This window comes from Trichosurus vulpecula, chromosome 3, assembly GCF_011100635.1.
Source record: "Trichosurus vulpecula isolate mTriVul1 chromosome 3, mTriVul1.pri, whole genome shotgun sequence".
Classification (NCBI taxonomy): Eukaryota; Metazoa; Chordata; class Mammalia; order Diprotodontia; family Phalangeridae; genus Trichosurus; species Trichosurus vulpecula.
This window is the reverse complement of record NC_050575.1, coordinates 101254071-101274199: the sequence shown is the minus strand read 5'-3', so window position 1 is coordinate 101274199 and position 20129 is coordinate 101254071. Positions and strand designations below refer to the sequence as shown.

The 20129-nt window shown below is 38.5% G+C and overlaps 2 protein-coding genes across 4 annotated transcripts in view; one reads left to right on the top strand and one right to left on the bottom strand.

Annotated features, from left to right (window-relative positions):
- The window catches only part of LOC118841921 (transient receptor potential cation channel subfamily C member 4 associated protein), a 79686-nt gene that overhangs the window by 40569 nt on the left and 18988 nt on the right, over nucleotides 1-20129 (top strand). For 2 of the 3 annotated variants that reach the window (XM_036749616.1, XM_036749617.1), the window contains exon 8: nucleotides 6265-6453. The exons of the other annotated variant lie outside the window; for it this stretch is intronic. In XM_036749616.1, coding sequence (XP_036605511.1) covers nucleotides 6265-6453 — 189 coding nt within the window. The remainder of the gene's footprint in view (nucleotides 1-6264; nucleotides 6454-20129) is intronic. 3 annotated transcript variants of the gene reach the window in all.
- Nucleotides 1944-2401, bottom strand: LOC118841922 (40S ribosomal protein S19-like). Its single transcript, XM_036749619.1, has one exon. The coding sequence runs from the start codon at nucleotides 2393-2395 to the stop codon at nucleotides 1958-1960; it is 438 nt and encodes a 145-aa protein (XP_036605514.1). The 5' UTR covers nucleotides 2396-2401; the 3' UTR covers nucleotides 1944-1957.

Genomic DNA, 20129 nt, shown 5'->3' with positions numbered 1-20129 from the left:
CTCCGTCCACCGAGTCACCTAGCTGCCTCCTGGTTTGCCTATTCTTAGCTTACCAGGGTCCTTAAACATTGGTGTCCAGAATCACACACATTATTCTTCATGTAGCCTGACCAAGATATTATTCATATTGGTGGAAATCTATATGGACTTTTTGAATTATTGAAGAAAGTAGAATTTAGAGTTGGAAGGGCCTTTAGAGAGCGTCATTTTACCGATGACAATAATAATAGCAGTTAACGTTTATAGAGTGCATTCATGTTTGGCAAAGTGCTTTACAGCTCATTATCATTACATAGCTACAGCTTTAGCAGCAATATTTGAACCCTTGTCTTCTGTTTCTGAGTATAATACTCAATACCACATTGGCTCCCAGATTTATCAGGGATAGGTATAAAGCCTCACCGGTGTATTCAGACAGTCAGCTGGCAGTAGAGGATGGAGGAGATTTGATTTGGAAGCAGTTCATGGGCAAAAAGATCTGGAGATACTAGTTTACCAGATGTGTGTGTTAACATTGTGGTCTAGCAGCTTCAAAAAGATACACAATCTCAGGCCACTAATGGACATGCAGCATCAGAACAATTTGAAGAAAACTATCATTCTCCACTTAGTAGAGGCAGCTAGATGACTCACTGTATAGAGGGCTAGCCCTGGAGTCAAGAAGATCTGAGTTTGATTGTGGCTTCTTAGATACTTAGTAGCTGTGTGACCTTGAACAAGTCACTTAACTTCTGTTTGCCTAATCCACTGGAGAAGGAAATGGCAAACTACTCCATCATCTTTGCAAAGAAAATCTTATGTGGGGTCACAAAGAGTCAGACTCAACTGAATAACTGAACAATGATAGCAATAATTATATTTCCCTTTAGTTTGGTTCCATCATCAAATATGGTTCTCAGTTCTAGTCCCTGCATTTGAGGATGAATATTAACAATCAGTCAGTAAGCACTTATTGTTTTTTACAGTATGAGTTAACTCATATTATTTTTCAGTAAGCACTTATTAAACACCTACTATGTGTTAGGCACTGCGCTAAGTGCTGGAGATAAAAAAGCAAAAGACAGCCCTTGTTCTCAAGGAGCTTGAAGTCCACTGGAGAGACAACATGAAAACAACTATGTACAAACAAGCTATATACAGGCTAAATTAGAGATGATCAGTAAATTGAAGGCATTAGTGTTAAGGGGAATCAGGAAAGGCTTTTTGTAGAAAGTGGGATTTTAGCTGGGTCTTGAAGAAAGCCAGAGAAGCCAGAAGGCAAAGATATGGAGGAAGGGCAGTGAAAATGCCCAAAGTCTGGAGATGGAGAGTTATCTCTGAGGAATAGCAAGGAGGCCAGTGTCACTGGATCACCGACTTATGTAGGGGTGTAGGAATTGGGGGGTAGGGAGCAAGGTGTAAGAAGACTGGAAAGGTAGGAGGGAGCCAGGTTCTAAAGGGTTTTCAATGCCAAGCAGGATTTTATATTTGATCCTGGAGGTGATAGGGAACCACTGGAGTTTATTGGATAGGGGAGTAATGTGGTCAGATGTGCACTTTAGATTCATTTGACAGCTGAGTGGAAGATGGACTGGAATGAGGAGAGATTTGAGACAGGGAAAACAAGCAGGCTGCTGTAGTAAGTCCAGGCATGAGGTGATACGGGTCTGCACCAGGATGGTGACAGTGCTGAAAGAGAAAGGGGGCATACATGAGAGATGTCAGGAAATTCATATCGATAGGACATAGCAACAAATTGGTTGTGGGGGGTAAGAGAGGATGAGCAATCCAGGATGACACCTAAGTTGCAAGCCTGGGTGACTGGGAGGATAGTAGTGCTTTTGAAAGGAAGTAATGAAATTTGGATGTGGGGAGAGTTTAGGAGGAGAGATAATGAGTTCAGTTTTAGACATTTTGAATTTATTTGTTTATTTTTTGAGAACAAGGCAATTTATTAATGAATCTGATCTAGTTTGTCTTAATGTTTCTTGTTGGCAGCTGCCACCTGTCCAGCAATTCTGTCCAGGTCTCTCTGTCCCTGAGGTGTCAGCTTCCGGCCCCCATCCTGGTCCTTTTCCATCATCTTGAGGCCTTCCAAGGCTTGCAGGACCCTCCAGGCCACGCTCTTGGAGCCCCTGCTGAAGTGACTGGGCATGACCCCATTGCGCTGGCGCCCCCTGTAGATCTTGGTCATGGATCCTATGCCGGCCCCGCCTCGGAGGTTAAGGTGCCGGGCCGTGGAGGCAGCCCGGGTGTAGAACCAGTTCTCGTCGTAGGGCGCCAGCTCCTTATGTTTGGCCAACTTGACTGTGTCCACCCATTCGGGGACTTTCAGCTTCCCTGACTTTTTCAGCAAGGCGGCTAGGACCTGGACGAACTCCTGCTGGTTCACGTCCTTCACCATGACTCCGGGCATCGTGCGGGCTCCGCGTGGCCAGCCGACATTTTGAATTTAAGATACATACGGGACATCCAGTTTGAGATAGCTGATGAGCAGTTGGTGATGTGAATCTGGAAGTTAGGAGAGAAGCAGAATAAATAGATCTGAGAAAAGTGGGCATAGTGATGATCATTGAAACCATGGGAATTGATGTGACCACCAAGTGAAATAATATATAGACTGAAGAGAACCCAGGATAGAGTCCTGGGGGACACTTAACTTAGTGGGCATGACCTGGACAAAGATCCAGCAAAGGAGACTCATAAAGAGCAGTCAGGTGGGAAGAGAACTAGGGCAGAACTATGTCACAGAAACCTAGAGGGTGATTGACAGAGGCTGCAGAGAGATCGAGAAGGATAAGGATTGAAAAAAGGACCTTAGATTTGGCGGTTCATAGATCACTGATGACTTTGGAGAGGGCAGTTTGAGTTCAGTGATGAGGTCAGAAGCCAGACTATAGAGAGTTGAAAAGATCAAGGGAAAAGGAAGTGGAGACACCCATTTTAGATAACCTTAAGGAGGTTAGTCACAAAATGGAGAAGAGATATGGGACAGTAGCTAGTGGGGAATGGTCAAGTGAGTGTTTTTTTTTTTGTTTTTTATTGTCTTTTGAGGTTGGGGGACAAGGGCATATTTGTTTGTAGGCTGTAGGGAAGCAGCCAGTAGACAAGGAGAAATTGAAAATAATAATGTAGGGGGCAGTGTGCTAGAGAAGATGGGATGGAGTGGGATCACTTGTGCAGGTAGCATTTTGCCTTGGAATACAATGATCCAAGACAATTCTGAAGGACTTATGGTTCTTCAGAAATGCTCCCCACCTTCAGAAAAAGATCTGATGAACTCTAAATGCAGACCAAAGCATACTTTTCAAAACTTTTTTTAAATTTTTCTTGTTTTTTGTTCTAACAGTGTGACTAATATGGAGATATTTTTTGCATGCTGCACATGTACAACCTGTCAAATGGCTTACTTTCTTGATAATGGGGGAGGGGAGGGAAAGAATTTAGAACTCAAAAATTTTTTAAATGTTAAAAAATTGTTTTTTGCATATAATTGGGAAAAAATAAAATACTAAAAGATGTAGAAGGTTTACCTTGGTAAGGAAAAAGGCCACTTCTTCCACGTGAGTCCGAGATGGAGGAGGAGATAATAGTAGAAGGCATCCGGGTTATGAGATGAGGAGGAAGGGAGAAGAAGAAGAAGAAGAGAGAGCTCTTGACAGATAGCCTCAATTTTTTTCAATGAAATATGAAGCAGAATTCTCAGACTACAGCATGGTGGGGAAGGGGAGCAATGGGAGGTTTAAGGAAAGATGAAAAGGTTTGGAAGAACCGCTGTGGCATATGGGATAGTAAGTCGGTTAGGGAAGTGTAAAAGGATTGCTTTGCCATAGCATGGGCCCAGCTGAATTTATGTAGCATACATTTGTAGTGGACCCAGTCAGAATGGTATCAGGATTTTTCTCCAGCTTTGTTCAGCAGCACATGTGTATAGGAGCAAAGGCAGCCGCAGATGGTGGGAGTGATCCAAGGCTGAGGTTTGGTAGCGACAATATGGCAAGGGGGCAGGGGACTCAAAAGGACAGTGTAGGGTTTAACTGCTTCACAAGGGAGAACAAGTGTAGCTAGCTAGCACAGGAGTGATGGCCTGAGAAAGAAATGAGGAGTTGAAGAATGGGAGGACCTGGTGAGGATGAAGAACAGAATTTAGGGTTTCAAGGCAGAGGAAGAGGTGTAATGACAATAGATTGTAATCACATTAGGGTATTCCAGAGTTCATGACCACGGAAAGGGTTTGTTTATGAATGATGACAAGAACAAGGGTACCCATACAAACTAGGATGTGCCCTAAGGAGGGTGACTAGGATCCTGAGGGGCTCTAGAAACCATATAATGAGGACTGGTTGAAGAAAGTGCAGATGTTTAATTTGGAGAAGGGAAGTCTACAGGAAGTATGATTGCTTTCAGAGATTTGAAGGGTTGTCGTGTGAAAATGAGAGTAGACATTTCATTATTTCTCCAGAAGGCTGGAGTAGCGCTAATAAGAGACAGATTTTGACTCAACATGAGAGGACTTTTAAAAAATGTAGTACAGGCCAGCAATGGACTAGGCTTCCTCTTGAGCTACTAAATTACATGTCATTGGAAGTATTGAGGAAGAATCTAGCTGATCCATCAACAGAAAGGAAACAAACAAAAAACTGCCAACTTAATTGAGGTTTCTTCTAGTTAGCTGAGTTCTGGTTATAACCAAGGTTTTAGGGTGGGTTGTGTTAAAGTATATTTCTTATCCTTCTAAACTATATATCTACCCCTATAAAATGCAGATTTAATGGATATAGCTAAAATATGTTGCCCAAGAGAGGGTATCCAGTGTTGACGGATGTGCTTACATTCAATCAAACCTGTCCCATGTTTACAGTTCCCCACTCAGCCTCCCCTATTGACTATTTTCTTTTGCTTTGTGTAGATTTCTTACAGGAGATCAGGCCCACCTTTCCCCTGTCTGTGTTGATGGGTAGAAACTTGTATGATTTTTTATCTCCTCTGTCATTGGGCAGTGTCCTAAGGTAGTCCTGCAGTAGACTTGTGCATAGGCCTTTAATCCATACTTCTGTTTGCATACTGAGCCATAAAAGTGAATCTGATAATCAGTTTTCATCAGATCCATTTGGTACTCAGTTCCTATATTCCGGCTGGCCTATTCCCTTTAAGAGGAAAAAGAATATCATAAATACTTACTGAACAGAAGAGTACCTGGCCTTTGTATGCCAGCCAGTTACCAAAGGAAAACCGTGGGGAGGCATATGTTTTCAGATGGCAGCCTATTCATTTCTTTAGGATGACCTATCTGGGCTTCCTCCTGACTGACTCCTTGGTTTCATGATTGCTAGCTGCTGTCCTGGTTCTTCCATTCTTGTCCATAGACACTTTGCATGCCACACTCATCTCATTTTGACACAACTCTTATCTTGGCATCTGTTTCCATCTGTGCCTTGGCTTTCTCATTCTAGCCTAGTTACTCAAGGCAATGGTAGCTGACTGTTTGTCTTAACCATTTTCTGTGCTGAAGGAACTGAATCAGTTGATTTGGACCAGATTGACCTTTAGGGTTCTTACAACTATCACACTGTAGAATTCTGAGTGTGCCTGGTACTGTGCTGGGTGCTTTAGGAAATAGAGAGGTGTTTTAGGAATATTCCTTGCCTTTATATGAAAAATCAAACCTAGATGGAGAATCCAGGGCTAATGCAGCTGAAAATTTAAGTAACAATGTAAGACAGTGACAAAAACCAATTGAATGACATGGATTGTAAATAACTGCAGGAGATTAGAATGCAAGTTAATATCCAAAACAAATGAGTGGTTTTCACAAAGTATACATTTGTAATATCTTGTTTCTCAGTTTACACTTTTTGTGCAGGTGCCAAAAGATTGAGATCTCAGACAGCTGCTGTCAGAAATGAGTTCAAAAGAAGTATGACTAGATATAGGGAGAGAAGAACTGGTGATCGTCATTTAGATGATAAACTTGAATATAGGGCATTAATGTTCCTAATTAGACTGTTATTAATTAATCTGGCAATCATTCTTTCAATAAAGTGGGTAAAAGTGTTGAAAAGCTAAGTGCCATATCACTTTTGCTACATAAGTTGACTCAGAATTTTGGTATAAAATAACAATTCTGGTTTAGTAAAATTGATCTCTTTCCAAGTAAGAGTCATTTCCTGTCAAGCTGGTAGAAAGGAAGTACTTGCATGCTTGAAGAGTTTGGGGGTAGTATTCCTCCTCTGTGTATTCAGTTTTCTTAATTATGAAGATTTATCACTTTTTTTTCTTTTTCAGCAACTCTTCTGAATATCCCAGGTTTTATTGAGCGCCTCTGCAAGCTAGCAACGAGAAAAGTATCTGAAAGCACAGGCACCTCCAGTTTCTTGCAGGAGCTAGAGGAATGGTACACGTGGTTGGATAATGCCCTAGTGTTGGATGCACTGATGCGCGTAGCTAATGAAGAGACTGAGCACAGCAGCCCAGGTACTCCAGTTGAGACCTGTGAAACCATGCCTATGAAACCATAAACTGGGGACTCTTAAGTTGAGCTATTTGTTTTTCTTGCTTCTGTCCCGCTCTACCCTGTTCACTTTCTACTTTCATCAAATCTTTGAGCCTCCCTCCTGTTTAGCATAATCCTGTTTAGCGATCTCCATTGCAGAGAAAGAGAAAACAGTTTAGAGAGAAACATGGTTTTCTTGGACAAGTTTTTATATGGAAATTGTTTTCTTCTAAATTTCACATACTATAACCTTGTATACTTGGATAATAGGAATAGGGACTAGGCAGTGATCTCATGATAGGCAGTTTTCAGATGGGGAAACTCCCAATGCAGATCAACATCTTCTCTGTAATTTATAGTCTTAGAGAATTTCCTAAAACACTGAGATATTAAGTGCTTTAATGTCCAAGGTGGGACTTGAACCCAGGTCTTCCTGGCTATGCTTTTGGGTCTGCCATGCTATGATAAGATAAAGGAATTCCTTTCTGGTGCACATCTTTCCATCTAGCCTTTGTGAATCAAGGGGCAAAGGAGAGTAATGATTTTTAAGAACCATCATACATACCTGTTTCTCATATGTTTGTTTATTTTTTGGTTTTTATCAGAAAATCCAGTCGTAGCATTTTACCATTGTGAGCTCAGCCACTACTTTCCCCAACTATCACCTCTTCCATTGGTAACCCCATTCTGTATATCCTGATGTACAGGGTGTTCTTAAAGTCTGGACACACAGGCAAAAATGCATATTTTCAGGAAATGAAATGAATGAAATTTTCAACATTTTATTGAATTGGAATATTAACAAATAACATCTTCAATTTATTTGTGATGCAAAGGTTGGTGTACTTTGCAAGATTAACATGAACTCGATGCGGTAACTCCACATTGCCGTCAATTGCCTATGTGTCCAGACTTTAGGAACACCCTGTATAAGTTGATACATTAGAAGTTGTTTTTCCCCCCTCTCCAGATTGGACCAGTTTTATACGTCTCAGGTGTCCAATGTGTCCTCAAAGCCCCACAAACTCCTATCTGGTACTGAAGTAGAAGACTCTTTGCTATGGCCATTAGCGCAGTTGCTCAACTTTGAAACACCTCTCACTCAATTCTTTCTCCATTGTGTGGTAGATATTCTTCCACTTGCCCTGCTCCAAACTTCCAAGGGAGAGAGCCAGTAATGGGGCCAGGGAAGAGAGACAACTGAGGGTTTTCATGACTAGATTATCCAGATAACATTGGTATAGGAGCTTTGAAAGCTGCCTGCTGCCACAGCATCAGTAATAGTGGTCTTAGTAGCCTTGGGAAAGCCTCTTCGGGGTGGGAGAAAAAAGTAGCAGTCTCAAAGTGTTCCCCCCTCCCCACCCATTTTAGTGGCAGCTAGTGGAGGCCAAGGGAGTGACATACTGGTCTTCCAATTAACAGTGCTGGCAGCACCCCACTTCTGGGGCTACATGCTAAGAGTAAGCACAATGAACGGAAAAAAAGAGATCAACCTCTTTGCATGGTATTTTATGTTTAGTCAGTTTGTACTCCAGGATAGTAGATTGATGTTTCATAACTCCATTAGGAACTGGAGTTGATTCTTAATCTTCCTTTGTTTCTTTCTTGAACCAGCATTGGGATTAGACTTCTAAAATTAAGCATGTCCTTAAAAATGCAAGTCATTAGTCTAATTTGAGGGTGTAGTAGTTTGAGCCTAAATCATCAGTATTTCTTTAAAACTCATAGTATTAGTAAACTTATCCAGAGGAATATAGCACAGAAGACACGCAGTGACTGTTGGTTTCCAAAAAAAGTGAGTCATGGTCAAATCATCAACTGCAGATGAAAACAAGTCCCCACCCTAGAAGCTAGAGTGTCTAAACTAAGGACAACAACACTGCTGTTCATCTTTGAAGTCCAGACCATTGCTTTCACCATTTTTAGGTGAGAAACTTTTTCTCTCACCTAGAAATATCTCCTTGGCCAGATGCCTTGTGGAGGCTCAACAAAACTCAAGAACACCTGCACAATTTGCTGTCACAGGGGGCTTTTTTCAGGTGCGTGATCTCCAGCGGTGCCAGCAGCCAGTTCAAAGTCGAAGTGCTGTAAATGGCCAGTTCTGTGGGGTCTTCGGATTCAGGTGATTAGAAAGTATTTCACTGGATTTTCCAGGAAGTTTCAGTCTTCTTTTTTTTCCTTTTCAGCATACAGGAGAAACTAGATCATAGAATGTCAGAAAAAAAAGGGAATCTAAAGTCATCTAGCCCATTCTCTTCATTTTATAGTTGGAGAAACTGAGAGAGACCCGAAAGGAGAAAGGAATTGCCCAGTTTCATTGTCCAATAATAGGCTACTGTATACCAATTGGTGTGCTAGGTGATGAGGGTACAAAGACAGAAGTGAAGCAGTCCTTACTCTTAAGGAGCTTCTGGTCTATCAGGGGAGATAATCTATACATGTAAAAGATTATGCAAAATCAATACAAAGTGGTTTGGGGAGGCAGCACGCTAGAACCTAAGAAAGTGAAGAAAGGTTTTGTGCTAAATGTGGTCCTTAAACTGAGTCTTGAAGGAAATGGTTTCTAAATGTTGGAGGTAGGAGAAGGGAGCTTATTCCCAACACAAAGGACAATCAGAACAAAGGCATGGAAATGAGAAGTAAAGTGTCAAGTGTGAGAAACAGCAAGATGGATGTTTTGGATGGACCATGGAGTAGGAGAGACAGGGTAATTTGTAATAAACCTGAAAAGGTAGTTTTGGGACTGGGTGGTAAAGCCTAGCTCTGAATGCCTAGCGGAATAGTTTGTATTTTATTCTAGAGGCAATAGGAAGTCACTAGAGTTTAATCAGTGGGGAGAAACATGGTCCGACTTGAACTTAAAGAAAATCATTTTGGCATTTATGTGGAGAACGTATTGGTAAAGGGAGAAACGAACCAGGGAGAATAATTAGGGGGCTATTGCAGTAGTCCAGGCAAGAGGTAATGAGGACATGAACCATAGTGTTGGCCGTATGAATAGTAAGAAGGGGGATGTGACAAGTGTTGTAGAGGTTAAAATGAAAATATTTGGCAACTGATTAGATATGTTGAGTGAAGAATCAAGGATAACACCAAGGTTGCAAACCTGGAAGACATGAAGAATAGTGGTGCCTTCTACAGAATAGGGAAATGTGAAAGGGGACTGAGTTTTGGGGTAAAGATAAGAAGCTCTGTTTTGAACTTGTTGAATCTGAGGTGCTTATGGGACATCCAGTTCAAAATATCCAGTAAGTAGTTAGTGACGTGAGGCTAGATGGAGCTCAGGAAAGAGAGTAGGACTGGCTATATAGATCTGGGAGTCGTAAGTATAGAGATGATGATTGAATCTGTGAGAACTAATGAGGTCATCAAGTAAGAGAGTTTAGAGAGAGAAAAAGGCCTGGATCGGATCCTTGGAAAGTGCCCACAGTTAGGTAGAGTGATGTGGAAGATGAACTAGCAAAGGAGATTGGTAAGGAGCATCAGAAAGAGGAGAATCAAGAGGAGGCAGTCACAAAAACCCAGGAGGATAGTGTAGTTAATAGTACCAAATGCTACAGAGGTCAAAAAGAATGTAGTTTGAGAAAAAGCCATTAGGTTTGGAAATTAAGAGATCATTGGCAACTTTGGAGAGAGCAGTTTTATCGAATGATGACTTCAGAAGCCAGCTTGCAAAAGCTTGAAGAGTGAGGGTAGAAGAAATAGAGGCAAAAAGGATAGATAACTTTTCCTAGAAGTTGGGTAGTGAAAAGGAGGAAAGATAGGATTTAAGAGGATGATGGAGTCTATTGAGGGTTTCTTAAAGATGGCTGGATACGGATATATTTGTAAATGGCAGGGAAGGACCCAATAGGTAGATACTGAATATTAAATAGAGGGAAGTTGAGTAAGGGGCCATTCTGCTGGAGAAGATTGAGGGAGAATAGATTCATAAGTATATGTTAAGGGATAGGCCTGGGTGAGGAGAACAGCCTCTGAAGGAAATGGGATAGAGAATCAGTGGAGGAGGGAGGAGTAAAGGTTACTGCGTTAGACCAGTTGAGATTAGAGTGACGTAGTTGAGACTTTATTATGGGTTTGAATTTCACAGATAGAATTATAGATTTAGATTGGAAGGAACCTTAGATGTCATAGACTCCAACCTCTTCATTCTACAGATGAGGAAACTGAGGCCTAGAAAGGTAAAATGGCTTGTCCAGGTCACACAAGCAATCAGTAGCAGAGCTAGTATTTATTGATTTTTAAAGTTTTATTGATGTAGTTTATTCTTATATTACAAATATTTATTGAGCACCTCTATTTTGTGAGGTCTTTCAGCAAAGGAATAGCAATAGTTAATCGTTAACATTCATATGGTGCTTGCAATATGCCAGGTACTGTGCTAAAACTTTTACAGTTATTATCTCATTTGATCCTAACAACCTTTGGAGGTAGGTGCTATTATCATTCCTATTTTACAGATGAGGAACTGAGGTAAACAGAGGCTAAATGATTTGCTCTGGGTCACACAGCTGCGAAGTGTCAGGGACCAGCTTTGAACTATGGTCTTCCTGACTCCAGGCACAGCACACTATCCAATTGCACCACCTGGATGCCTGATAAACAATTAAAATTAATAGTCTGAAAATGTGTGCATCATTCCAGCACATCCACCTCTCTATTTTGTAATTGATTTTTTAAAATTAGCATCTATTTTCTCTCCTTCCTACCCCATTGGAAAAAAGAGAAAAGAAAAACAAATTCCTTGTAACAAATATGCATAGTTAAACTAAACAAATTTCTTTGTTGACTGTATACAAAAATACAAAGTCTCATTCTGCATCTTAAATCTATTACCCCTTTGTCAGGAGGTGTATAGTGTTTTATCTTTAGTCCTTTGGAATCATGGATAGCCATTGTAGTGATAGTTCTTACAGCCTTCCAGATTGTTTTTACATTATTATGATTCTACTCATTTAATTTTTTACTAGTTTATAAGTCTTCAAAACTGTTCATTTTTATGGTATTGATGTTAAGAGTATATATGGTTCTTCTTATTTCACTATGCATCATGTCTTTCCATCTCTTTGACATCATCTACTTCCTCTTTTCTTACAACATAATAATATTCCATCACATTCATGTATCATTCATTCAGCCATTCATCATTTCATTTCCATCCCTTAAAAGCATATATGTACACACTGTATGGCAATATAGATAGACAGAGGTTCATCCCCATTGATTCAAGAAACCCACGAGCTTGAGGGAGAGAGAGGCATGTTGGAGGCAGAGTATGTTCAAAGTTGGGCTTCAAGCAAGGTGGTTATATACCCTAAAAATTGGCTTTCTGGAGAACAGGTAATTGGTGCCAGATGTAAGAGGGGACATTACTGATCAGATGTGATAGAGAAGTGCTCAGGATGATTTATTGATAACAGTCTTAGAGGGGAGTTTCTTTATTAGGACAAACAATTGAGAGGGTTTGCATTGACTATCTGAGGTAGCAAAAAAGGAGTTACTCAGACTGCTGCAGTCAGTTTTATCCAGTTAGAAGCTGCAAACTTCACCAGGGCAGTCAACCCTATAGCAACAGCAGAGCCAGTGCCAGGGCAGACGACTCTGCAGCACCAGCACTGGAAAGCTCTGAATTAATTAGCATCTGGCTAAAGAATTGAACAGAGGCAGTGGACAGGATATCACGCATATGCACAACTATGCGGCATCCTACCAAGCCTGAAGGAGAGAGCATAGCATCTAGCTGGGGTTAGTTCTGACCACCCAAAAGTCACGTGGGGTCAGAGACCTAGACCGGTGACACTTTGAGAGCCAGCCCCCAAGGAAATCACAAGCAGAGGGAAGAGAGTCAGAATGTGAGCAATTAGGGAAAAATAAGAAAAGAAAAAAAAACACTAGAGCTACCAAACATTTCAGAAAAAAAGAAAATGCAAAGATCTTGAACATAAGCAGATAAATCAACAAAGAAAACAGTAACAACACAAGGAAATATGGCCTCCAGATTAGTAAAAGAGTTCAGACATCTATGAATAAATACTTTTAAAAAAAAAAGGAAAACAGTCCAATTCTTTTTTTTTTTTTGAGGAAAGAAGGCAGGGCAATTGGGCTTAAGTGACTTGCCCAAGGTCACACAGCTAGTAAGTGTGACAAGTGTCTGAGGCCGGATTTGAACTCATGTCCTCCTGACTCCAGGGCCGGTGCTCTACTTGCTGCACCTCCTAGTTGCCCCAGACAGTCCAATTCTAAAAGACACAGACGACCCTGTGGAATTTCAGGAGAACGTGGACCCCCAACATGCTGTTCATGAGTAATTCAAAAGAGAAATGAGAATTATGAAGGCAGAATGTATGGCCTGCACAGAAAAAAATAATGGGAAGAATAGAAAAACTATAATCTGCCATGGGAAGCGTCACCAAAGAAACAAAAAAAAAGAACAATAGATTGGAATTCAGATACGCAGAAGTAAAGGACAATCAAGTCGAAAAGAAACAGAAAACAACATTAAAAGAAAACATGCCCATTCAAGCAAAGCATACTAATCTTGGAGATTGGATGTATAGAGACAATCGAAGGATCAATAATCTTCCAGAAGAACAACAGTACAAAAAACCCTTAATACCATAATGAAGGATATAATCAAAGAGAACTGCCCAGAACTAATGATCGTAGAAAATGAACTACTAGTTGAAAGAATTTACAGATTTCCTCCAGAAAAAAAGGCCAGGGCTACAAACTCTGACACATAGTGATTACATTTAACAGTTTGATTCAGAAACAATTTCTGCAATTGAGGAGAAAGGAGAAAGACCTTCAAATACAAAGGAAAAGAAACTCAAATAATGTGAGACTATTCTTCATCCTTTAGAAAACATACAAGGGAATAGAATAATGTGTTCTGAAAAGCGGTGGAGCTCAGGATGTAGCCCAGAGTGACCTATTCTGGCAAATCCGAGCTTAATCACACAATAAAAAAAGGTAGACCTTCAATAATAAAGAGACATTTGAAACATTTTAAAAAAGAAAACCAGAACTGATAAGATTATTTGTTTCTTGAGCACCCCAAATAACAGAAATGCAGGAGGAATTAATAAATGCAGCAGCCAAGGACAGCAACAGCAACAGTGACCACAGAGAAAATAGTAAGAGATTTCTTTCTACATGCACAAAAGGAGACAGGCAAAGATCTTGTGGAGGTAATAGTGAAGAATACAGTGGGTGTTATAGACAGAACCTGACAACACTTTGCCTACAGGTGAGGACTATATTACAACATAAAAGGGGAGGAAGAGAATGGAGGATAGAAATATGTGATATGCTGTGGTCAAATCAGGGGCTAGCAGTGAGGGAAAGGTGACGTCTGTGGATTCAGAAAGAAAAGAACCTTCAGGGGAGTGGGTAAGAAGGAAGTGGGGAAGGACTGAAAAGAGGGAGAAAGGAAGGAAGCTTTACTTAAGTAGTGAGAGGAGGTTCCATTGATGAATATTTCTACAAGTGAAGGGAGATGTGGACCTTACACTCAGTGAAACCTGGGGGATTTGGTATTTGAAAAGTCTATTCATCCTACATTGGGAGGAGTGGAGTTGGAATCCCTGAGAGGAACTAGCCCTTGGGAGGTAGAAGAATATGGACACAAGGAGCAGATTTTGAAGCAAATGTAGTGGGGAGAAAGGTAACCAGGAGAAGGTATAGAATAGTGGCAGGCTACGTAATCAGTGATGTGGGGGCTGGGGCCCTACTAGGGGGCAGTGTCCTCACTGACACCTGCAATAATTTACATTGTTACATAAATGAGGCACAATTGAAAGGGGAAATCCATTTTACAAACTCTACGAGGCAATGACAGAAACCTAGCGGGGAAAGGCTAGACTATATGAGGATGTATGAGAAATACAGAGAGAGACTAGATAATATTAAGGGTCATGAATTAGAGAATGAGGTTCTACAGTAGGCAGAAAGAGAGGATGGATAATGTTCCATTATCCATCCAGAGAGTAAAAGGAAATCCTTTTTTGGAAATGGGTGCAAAAAATGAAATTTTAATAGTTAATGAGCAGGACTAGTTGAAGGGGAGAAGAAGGGGGAATTTACTAGACTGATAGGAAAGAAAGGGGCCAAGAATTAACCAGATAAAAGCATGAGAGAAAAAGGAACTAACCCTGAAGGGAAGGGAGTAACAAATGAGAGGAGGAAATGAGGGGTGAAGGGAAAAGAACCTGTGGGAACAGGGCCACTTAAAAAAAAAGAGTAAGGTAAAGTAACTGAAGGAATATAGTATTGTGTTTACAGCAGAAAAGGGGAAAAATAATAACTTGCAAAACCCTACAATATTAGGGATAAATGAAGATAAAAGCCTAACTTTCTTTTTAATTTTTTTTTTTTACATCTTAAGTTCTGAACAGTCTCCCTTCTTCCCTCTGCACCCCACACTAGAGAAGGTTACCATTTGACTCAGATTTATAAATATATGTAAAACCATACTATGCATACTAAATTTTTATCAATTCTTTTTCTGGAGATGGATAGTGTCTTCCTTCACAGGTCATTTATAGTTGATTTGAGTATTTATAGTACTCAGAATAATTTGTCACAATTATTCTTTGGAACAATATTGCTGTTACTGTATATAATGTTTTCTTGGTTCTGCTCACTTCACTTTTCATTATTTCATGCAAGTCTTTCCATGGTTTTCTAACATAAACTAGTTCATCATTTCTGAAAGCACATTTCATCACAACCACAAGCAGTCTGTTTAACCGTTCCCCAGCCGACGGGCATCCCCTCAATTTCCAGTTCTTTGCTACCACAAAGAGAATTCTGTAAATGTTTTAGAATGTATTGATTCTTTGCCTTTTTGTCTTGTCACCTTGGGAAACAGACCTACTAGTAGCATTGCTGGGTCAAAGGGTATACACAGGTTTATAACTCTCTGGGCATAATTCCAACAGAAATGGTTGGATCCGTTCACACAGTTCTACCAACAATGTGTTAATGTCCCAATTTTTCCACATCCCCTTCCACATTTATCATTTTCCCCTTCTATCATTTTAGCCAATGTGATAGGTGTGAGATGACATCTCATAGTTGTTTTGATTTGCATTTCTCCAATGAGTAATGATTTAGAGCATTTTTCATGACTTTATCAAGAAACTACCTGTTCATATCCTTTGACCATTTATTTGACAAAGTTCTCCATATGTTGGGGATATGAAGCCTTTATCTGAGGAAGTGTCTATAAACATTTTTTCCCAGATTTTCTGCTTTCCTTCTAATTTCAGCTACATTGGTTTTATTTGTACAAAACCTTTTTAATTTAGTGTAATCAAAATTATACATTTTACATTTTATGATGCTTTATGTCTCTTGCTTATTCATAAGTTCTGATAGGTAATGTGTTCCATGTTCTTCAGATTTTCTTATGCTATCTCCCTTTATATCTAGGTCATGCATCCATTTTGACCTTATTTTGATAAATGGTGTAAGATACTGATCTATACTCAGTTTTTGCTAGATTGCTTTCCAGCTTTCCCAGCAATTTTTACCAAATAGTATATTCTTATCCCAAAAGCTTAAATCTCTACATTTGTCAAACACAAAGTTACTACAATCATTTCCTCTTGTGTGTTGTATGTCTGCTTTGTTCTACTGATATGCCTTTCTATTTCTTAGCTAATACCAGATAGTTTTGATAATTGCTGCCTTATAATATAGTTTAAGATCTGGTACTGCTAAACCTCCTTCTTTTACATTTTTTTCATTAATTCCTTTGATATTCTTGACCTTTTGTTTTTCCAGATAAATTTATTATTATTTTTTCTAGCTCAGTAAAATAATTTTTTGGTAGTTTAATTGGGATGGCATTGAATAAGTAGATTAGTTTAGGTAGAACTATCATTTTTGTTATATTGGCTCAGCCCACCTATGAATAGTTAATATTTCTCCAATTATTTAAGTCTCACTTTACTTGTATAAAAATGTTTTATAATTATGTTCATATAGTTCTTGTGTCTTGGCGCAGGTTTATTCCCAGGTATTTTATATGTTCTACAATTATTTTCAATGGTGTATCTTTTCTTACAGGGTTTTGGTGATATATTGAAATGCTGATGATTTATGTGGGTTTATTTTATATCTTGCTACTTTGCTAAAATTATTAATTTTTTAAACTAACTTTTTAGTTGACTCTCCAGGATTTTCAAAGCATATCATCATATTGTCTGTAAAAAGAGAGAGTTTTATTATTTATTTTTGTTATTAATATATTAAATATATTTATAATAATTATGTATTTAATATATTTATTCTTATTATTGATATTGCCCAGTCTAATTCTTTCCATTTCTTTTTCTTCTCTTCTTGCTATTGCTAGCATTTTAGATACAATATTGAATAATATTGGTGATAATGGGCATCATTGCTTCACTCCTGACCTTATTGGGAAGGCTTATCCCCATTACAAATAATGCTTAATGTTTTAGGTAGATGCTTCTTATTTTAAGGAAAAATTCATTTATACTTATGCTTTTGAGTGTTTTTAATAGGAATGAGTATTGTATTTTGTCAAAAGCCTTTTTTGCTTCTACCGATAAAATCATATGATTTTTGTTACTTTCATTATTTGATATACTCAATTATGCTAATACTTTTCCTTATGTTAAACCATTCCTGCATTCTTGGTATAAATCCTACTTAGTCATCAGGTATAATCTTTGTTAAACCTAATTTTCATAACTCTAAAAGTGAACGGATTAAACAATCCAATAAAACAAGAAGAGTGACGTTGGGTAAGGAAACAAAACCCAATGATATGTTGCTTACAAGAAACACATTTAAGAAAAAACATACACAAAGTGAAATTGAGGGGATGGAGAAATTACTATGCATAAAATGAATTTTTAAAAGGAGGAATTGCATCATGCCATCTGACAAAGCAAAAAAAGCATTAAAAAAATAAAAAGAGATATACAAGGAAACTATATTATGCTGAAAGAAACCGTAGACAGCAAACCATTGTCAGTAATAATCTTATATATTCTAAATGCCTTAGCATCCATATTCATAAAGGAAACATCTGAGCTACAAGAAAACATTGATACTAACAGTGACAGGGGACGTCAATATTCTTCTCAGTTTTTGATAGGTCTAACAGAAAAATAAACAAAAAGAAAAAAATGGAACTGAACAAATTACTAGAGAAAACTAGAGTTAAAAGACTTACTCGATGGAACAGCAAAAGAATATGCATATTTCTTAGAACCATATGAATCTTTTAACAAAAATTGACCATATACTAGGGCACAGAGATATTGCAAACAAATGTGAAAAGGCAGGAATAGTTAATGCACTTATTTCAGAACATACTGCAATAAAAATAGTAATTGGTTCAGGGACCCAAAAAACAAAAGACACAGATCCAAATCAAGTGTTAATGAAATCTTAAATAATGAGTGGGTAAAAAAACACATCATAGAAATAATTAATAACTACATGAAAGAAAATGATAAAGATGAAACTGAAACTGTGAGTGTTAACTACTTGACACAGGGTTAAAGTTCAGAAAAGTGGAAAAGTGCAAGCTTCTATGTCTTTGCCCTTATGCTTTATGGACATTGGGACCACTTAACCCAAGTGACTCCATATTGGAGTCCTGTCATTTTAATTTTAACATCAAACAATATATAAATTACAGTTATCATGCCTTTAGTTTCCTTTTTTTGCCTCACAAAAAGAATTTTTTGTACATCATAGGACCTTATTCTTTTTCTTTGATCTCTCTTGGCAGTAAGTCTAACAGTGGTGTCACTGGGTTAAAGTTAGGCAGGTACTATTTAGTAACTTTCTGTGTGTAATTCCAAATTGTTTTCCATAAGGATTGTACCCATTCTCAGATCAACCAACATTACATTAGTGTCTCTGTTTTCCCACATCCTTTCCAACATTTACCATTTTTCTTTTTCCTTCTCTTTGCCAATATGATGACAGTGACATAGAATCTCAAATTTGCTTTAATTTTAATTTCTTTAATTAGTAGTGATTTGGAACATTTTCATATCATTTTAAATAGCCAAAATTTCTTCCCTTGAGAACTGCCTGTTTATATCCTTAGACCATTTATCAGTTGGGGAATGGCACTTATAAATATGAATCAATTCCTTGTATATCTTGGAAAAGAGGCCTTTATCAGAGAAACTTGCTGGAAAGATTTTTTCCACAGTTAATTCTCTTGTAATAGTAACTTTATTGGATTTGTACAAAACCTTTTAAATTTTATATAATCAAAATTATCTATTTTATCTTCTGTGATTCTCTGTATCCCTTATTTGGTCACAAACTTTTCTCCTTTCCACAGATAAGAGATAGTAATTTTTTTTCCATGTTTCTCTAATTTGCTTAGGATGTAACCTTTTATATCTAGATTATGTATCCATTTGGAGCTTATGTTAGTATAAGGCAGGACTGTCCAAAAGTGCGATTTATGCAGCTGCCTACAAGCATAGAAATTTACATAAATGCTTTAATAAATGAAGCCAGGCTACCTCAGAGCCCTCACTAAAATGGTAAATCAAAATATATTGTCTTCTGTTTCAGTAAAAACTCAAGGTTGGACAGCCCTGGTATAAGGTGTGAAGTATTGGTCTAAAACTAATTTCTTCCATATTATTATCCAATTTTCCCAGCAGTTTTTTAGGTGTCCTTGTCCCACTAGCTGGGGTCTTTGTGCAGATCAAATACTTGAGCACTAGATACTTTTGCTTCTCTCTGATGTATAGCTAATCTGTTCCATTGCCTTAATTTCTCTCCTTTTTAATCAGTATCAAGTTGTTATGAAAATTAACGCTTTGTAGTTTGAAATTTGGCACTGCTAGGCTCCCTGTGTTCCTGCTTCTTGTCATTATTCCCCTTGAGATTTTTGACCTTTTTTCTTCCATATGAATTTCATTATTATTTTTTCTAGCTCTATAACGTAATCCTTTGGTAGTTTTATTGGTACGACACTGAATAAGTGAATTAATTTAGGTGATATTAATTTTTTGGTAGATGCCTAAATATTTTATTGCATTCTGTAGTAATTTCAAATGGTGTTTCACTTTGTATCTCTTCTTGCAAAGTACTGTTGGTATTGTATAGAAATGCTGATGATTTGTGTGGATTTATTTTATATCTTGAAAATTTGCTGAAGTTATTCATTATTTCAATTAATTTGGGGGTCTTAGGGTTCTTAAATTATGCCATCCTATCATTTGCATAAAAGCAATAATTTTTTTTTCTTTATCTATACGTATTCCCTCAGTTTCTTTTTTTTGTTGCTATACGTGCATTTCTAGCGTCATGTCAAATAGAAGTAGTGACGATGGTTATTTCTGTTACGTAGCACATCTTGAGACACACACACACGCACACACACCCCATAGTTATTGATGCTCTGGGGACTCCTTGTACTATTTATCATTTTAAGGAAAAGGTCCATGGGTGTTCAGAGCTAGGATTTAAACTCTGGTCTTCTGACCTGGTTTCCCGCCCCCACTTACCCTCACTATATCGTACTGCATCTCGTACTTGCTTTGCCATTCTCCTTGATTTTTTCTGGGCTTGCCAGGACACCCTGGACTGACTGGTATTCCAGCCCAAGCCCTGGTTGCCAAGAAGCCTGTTTAGTGTCCAG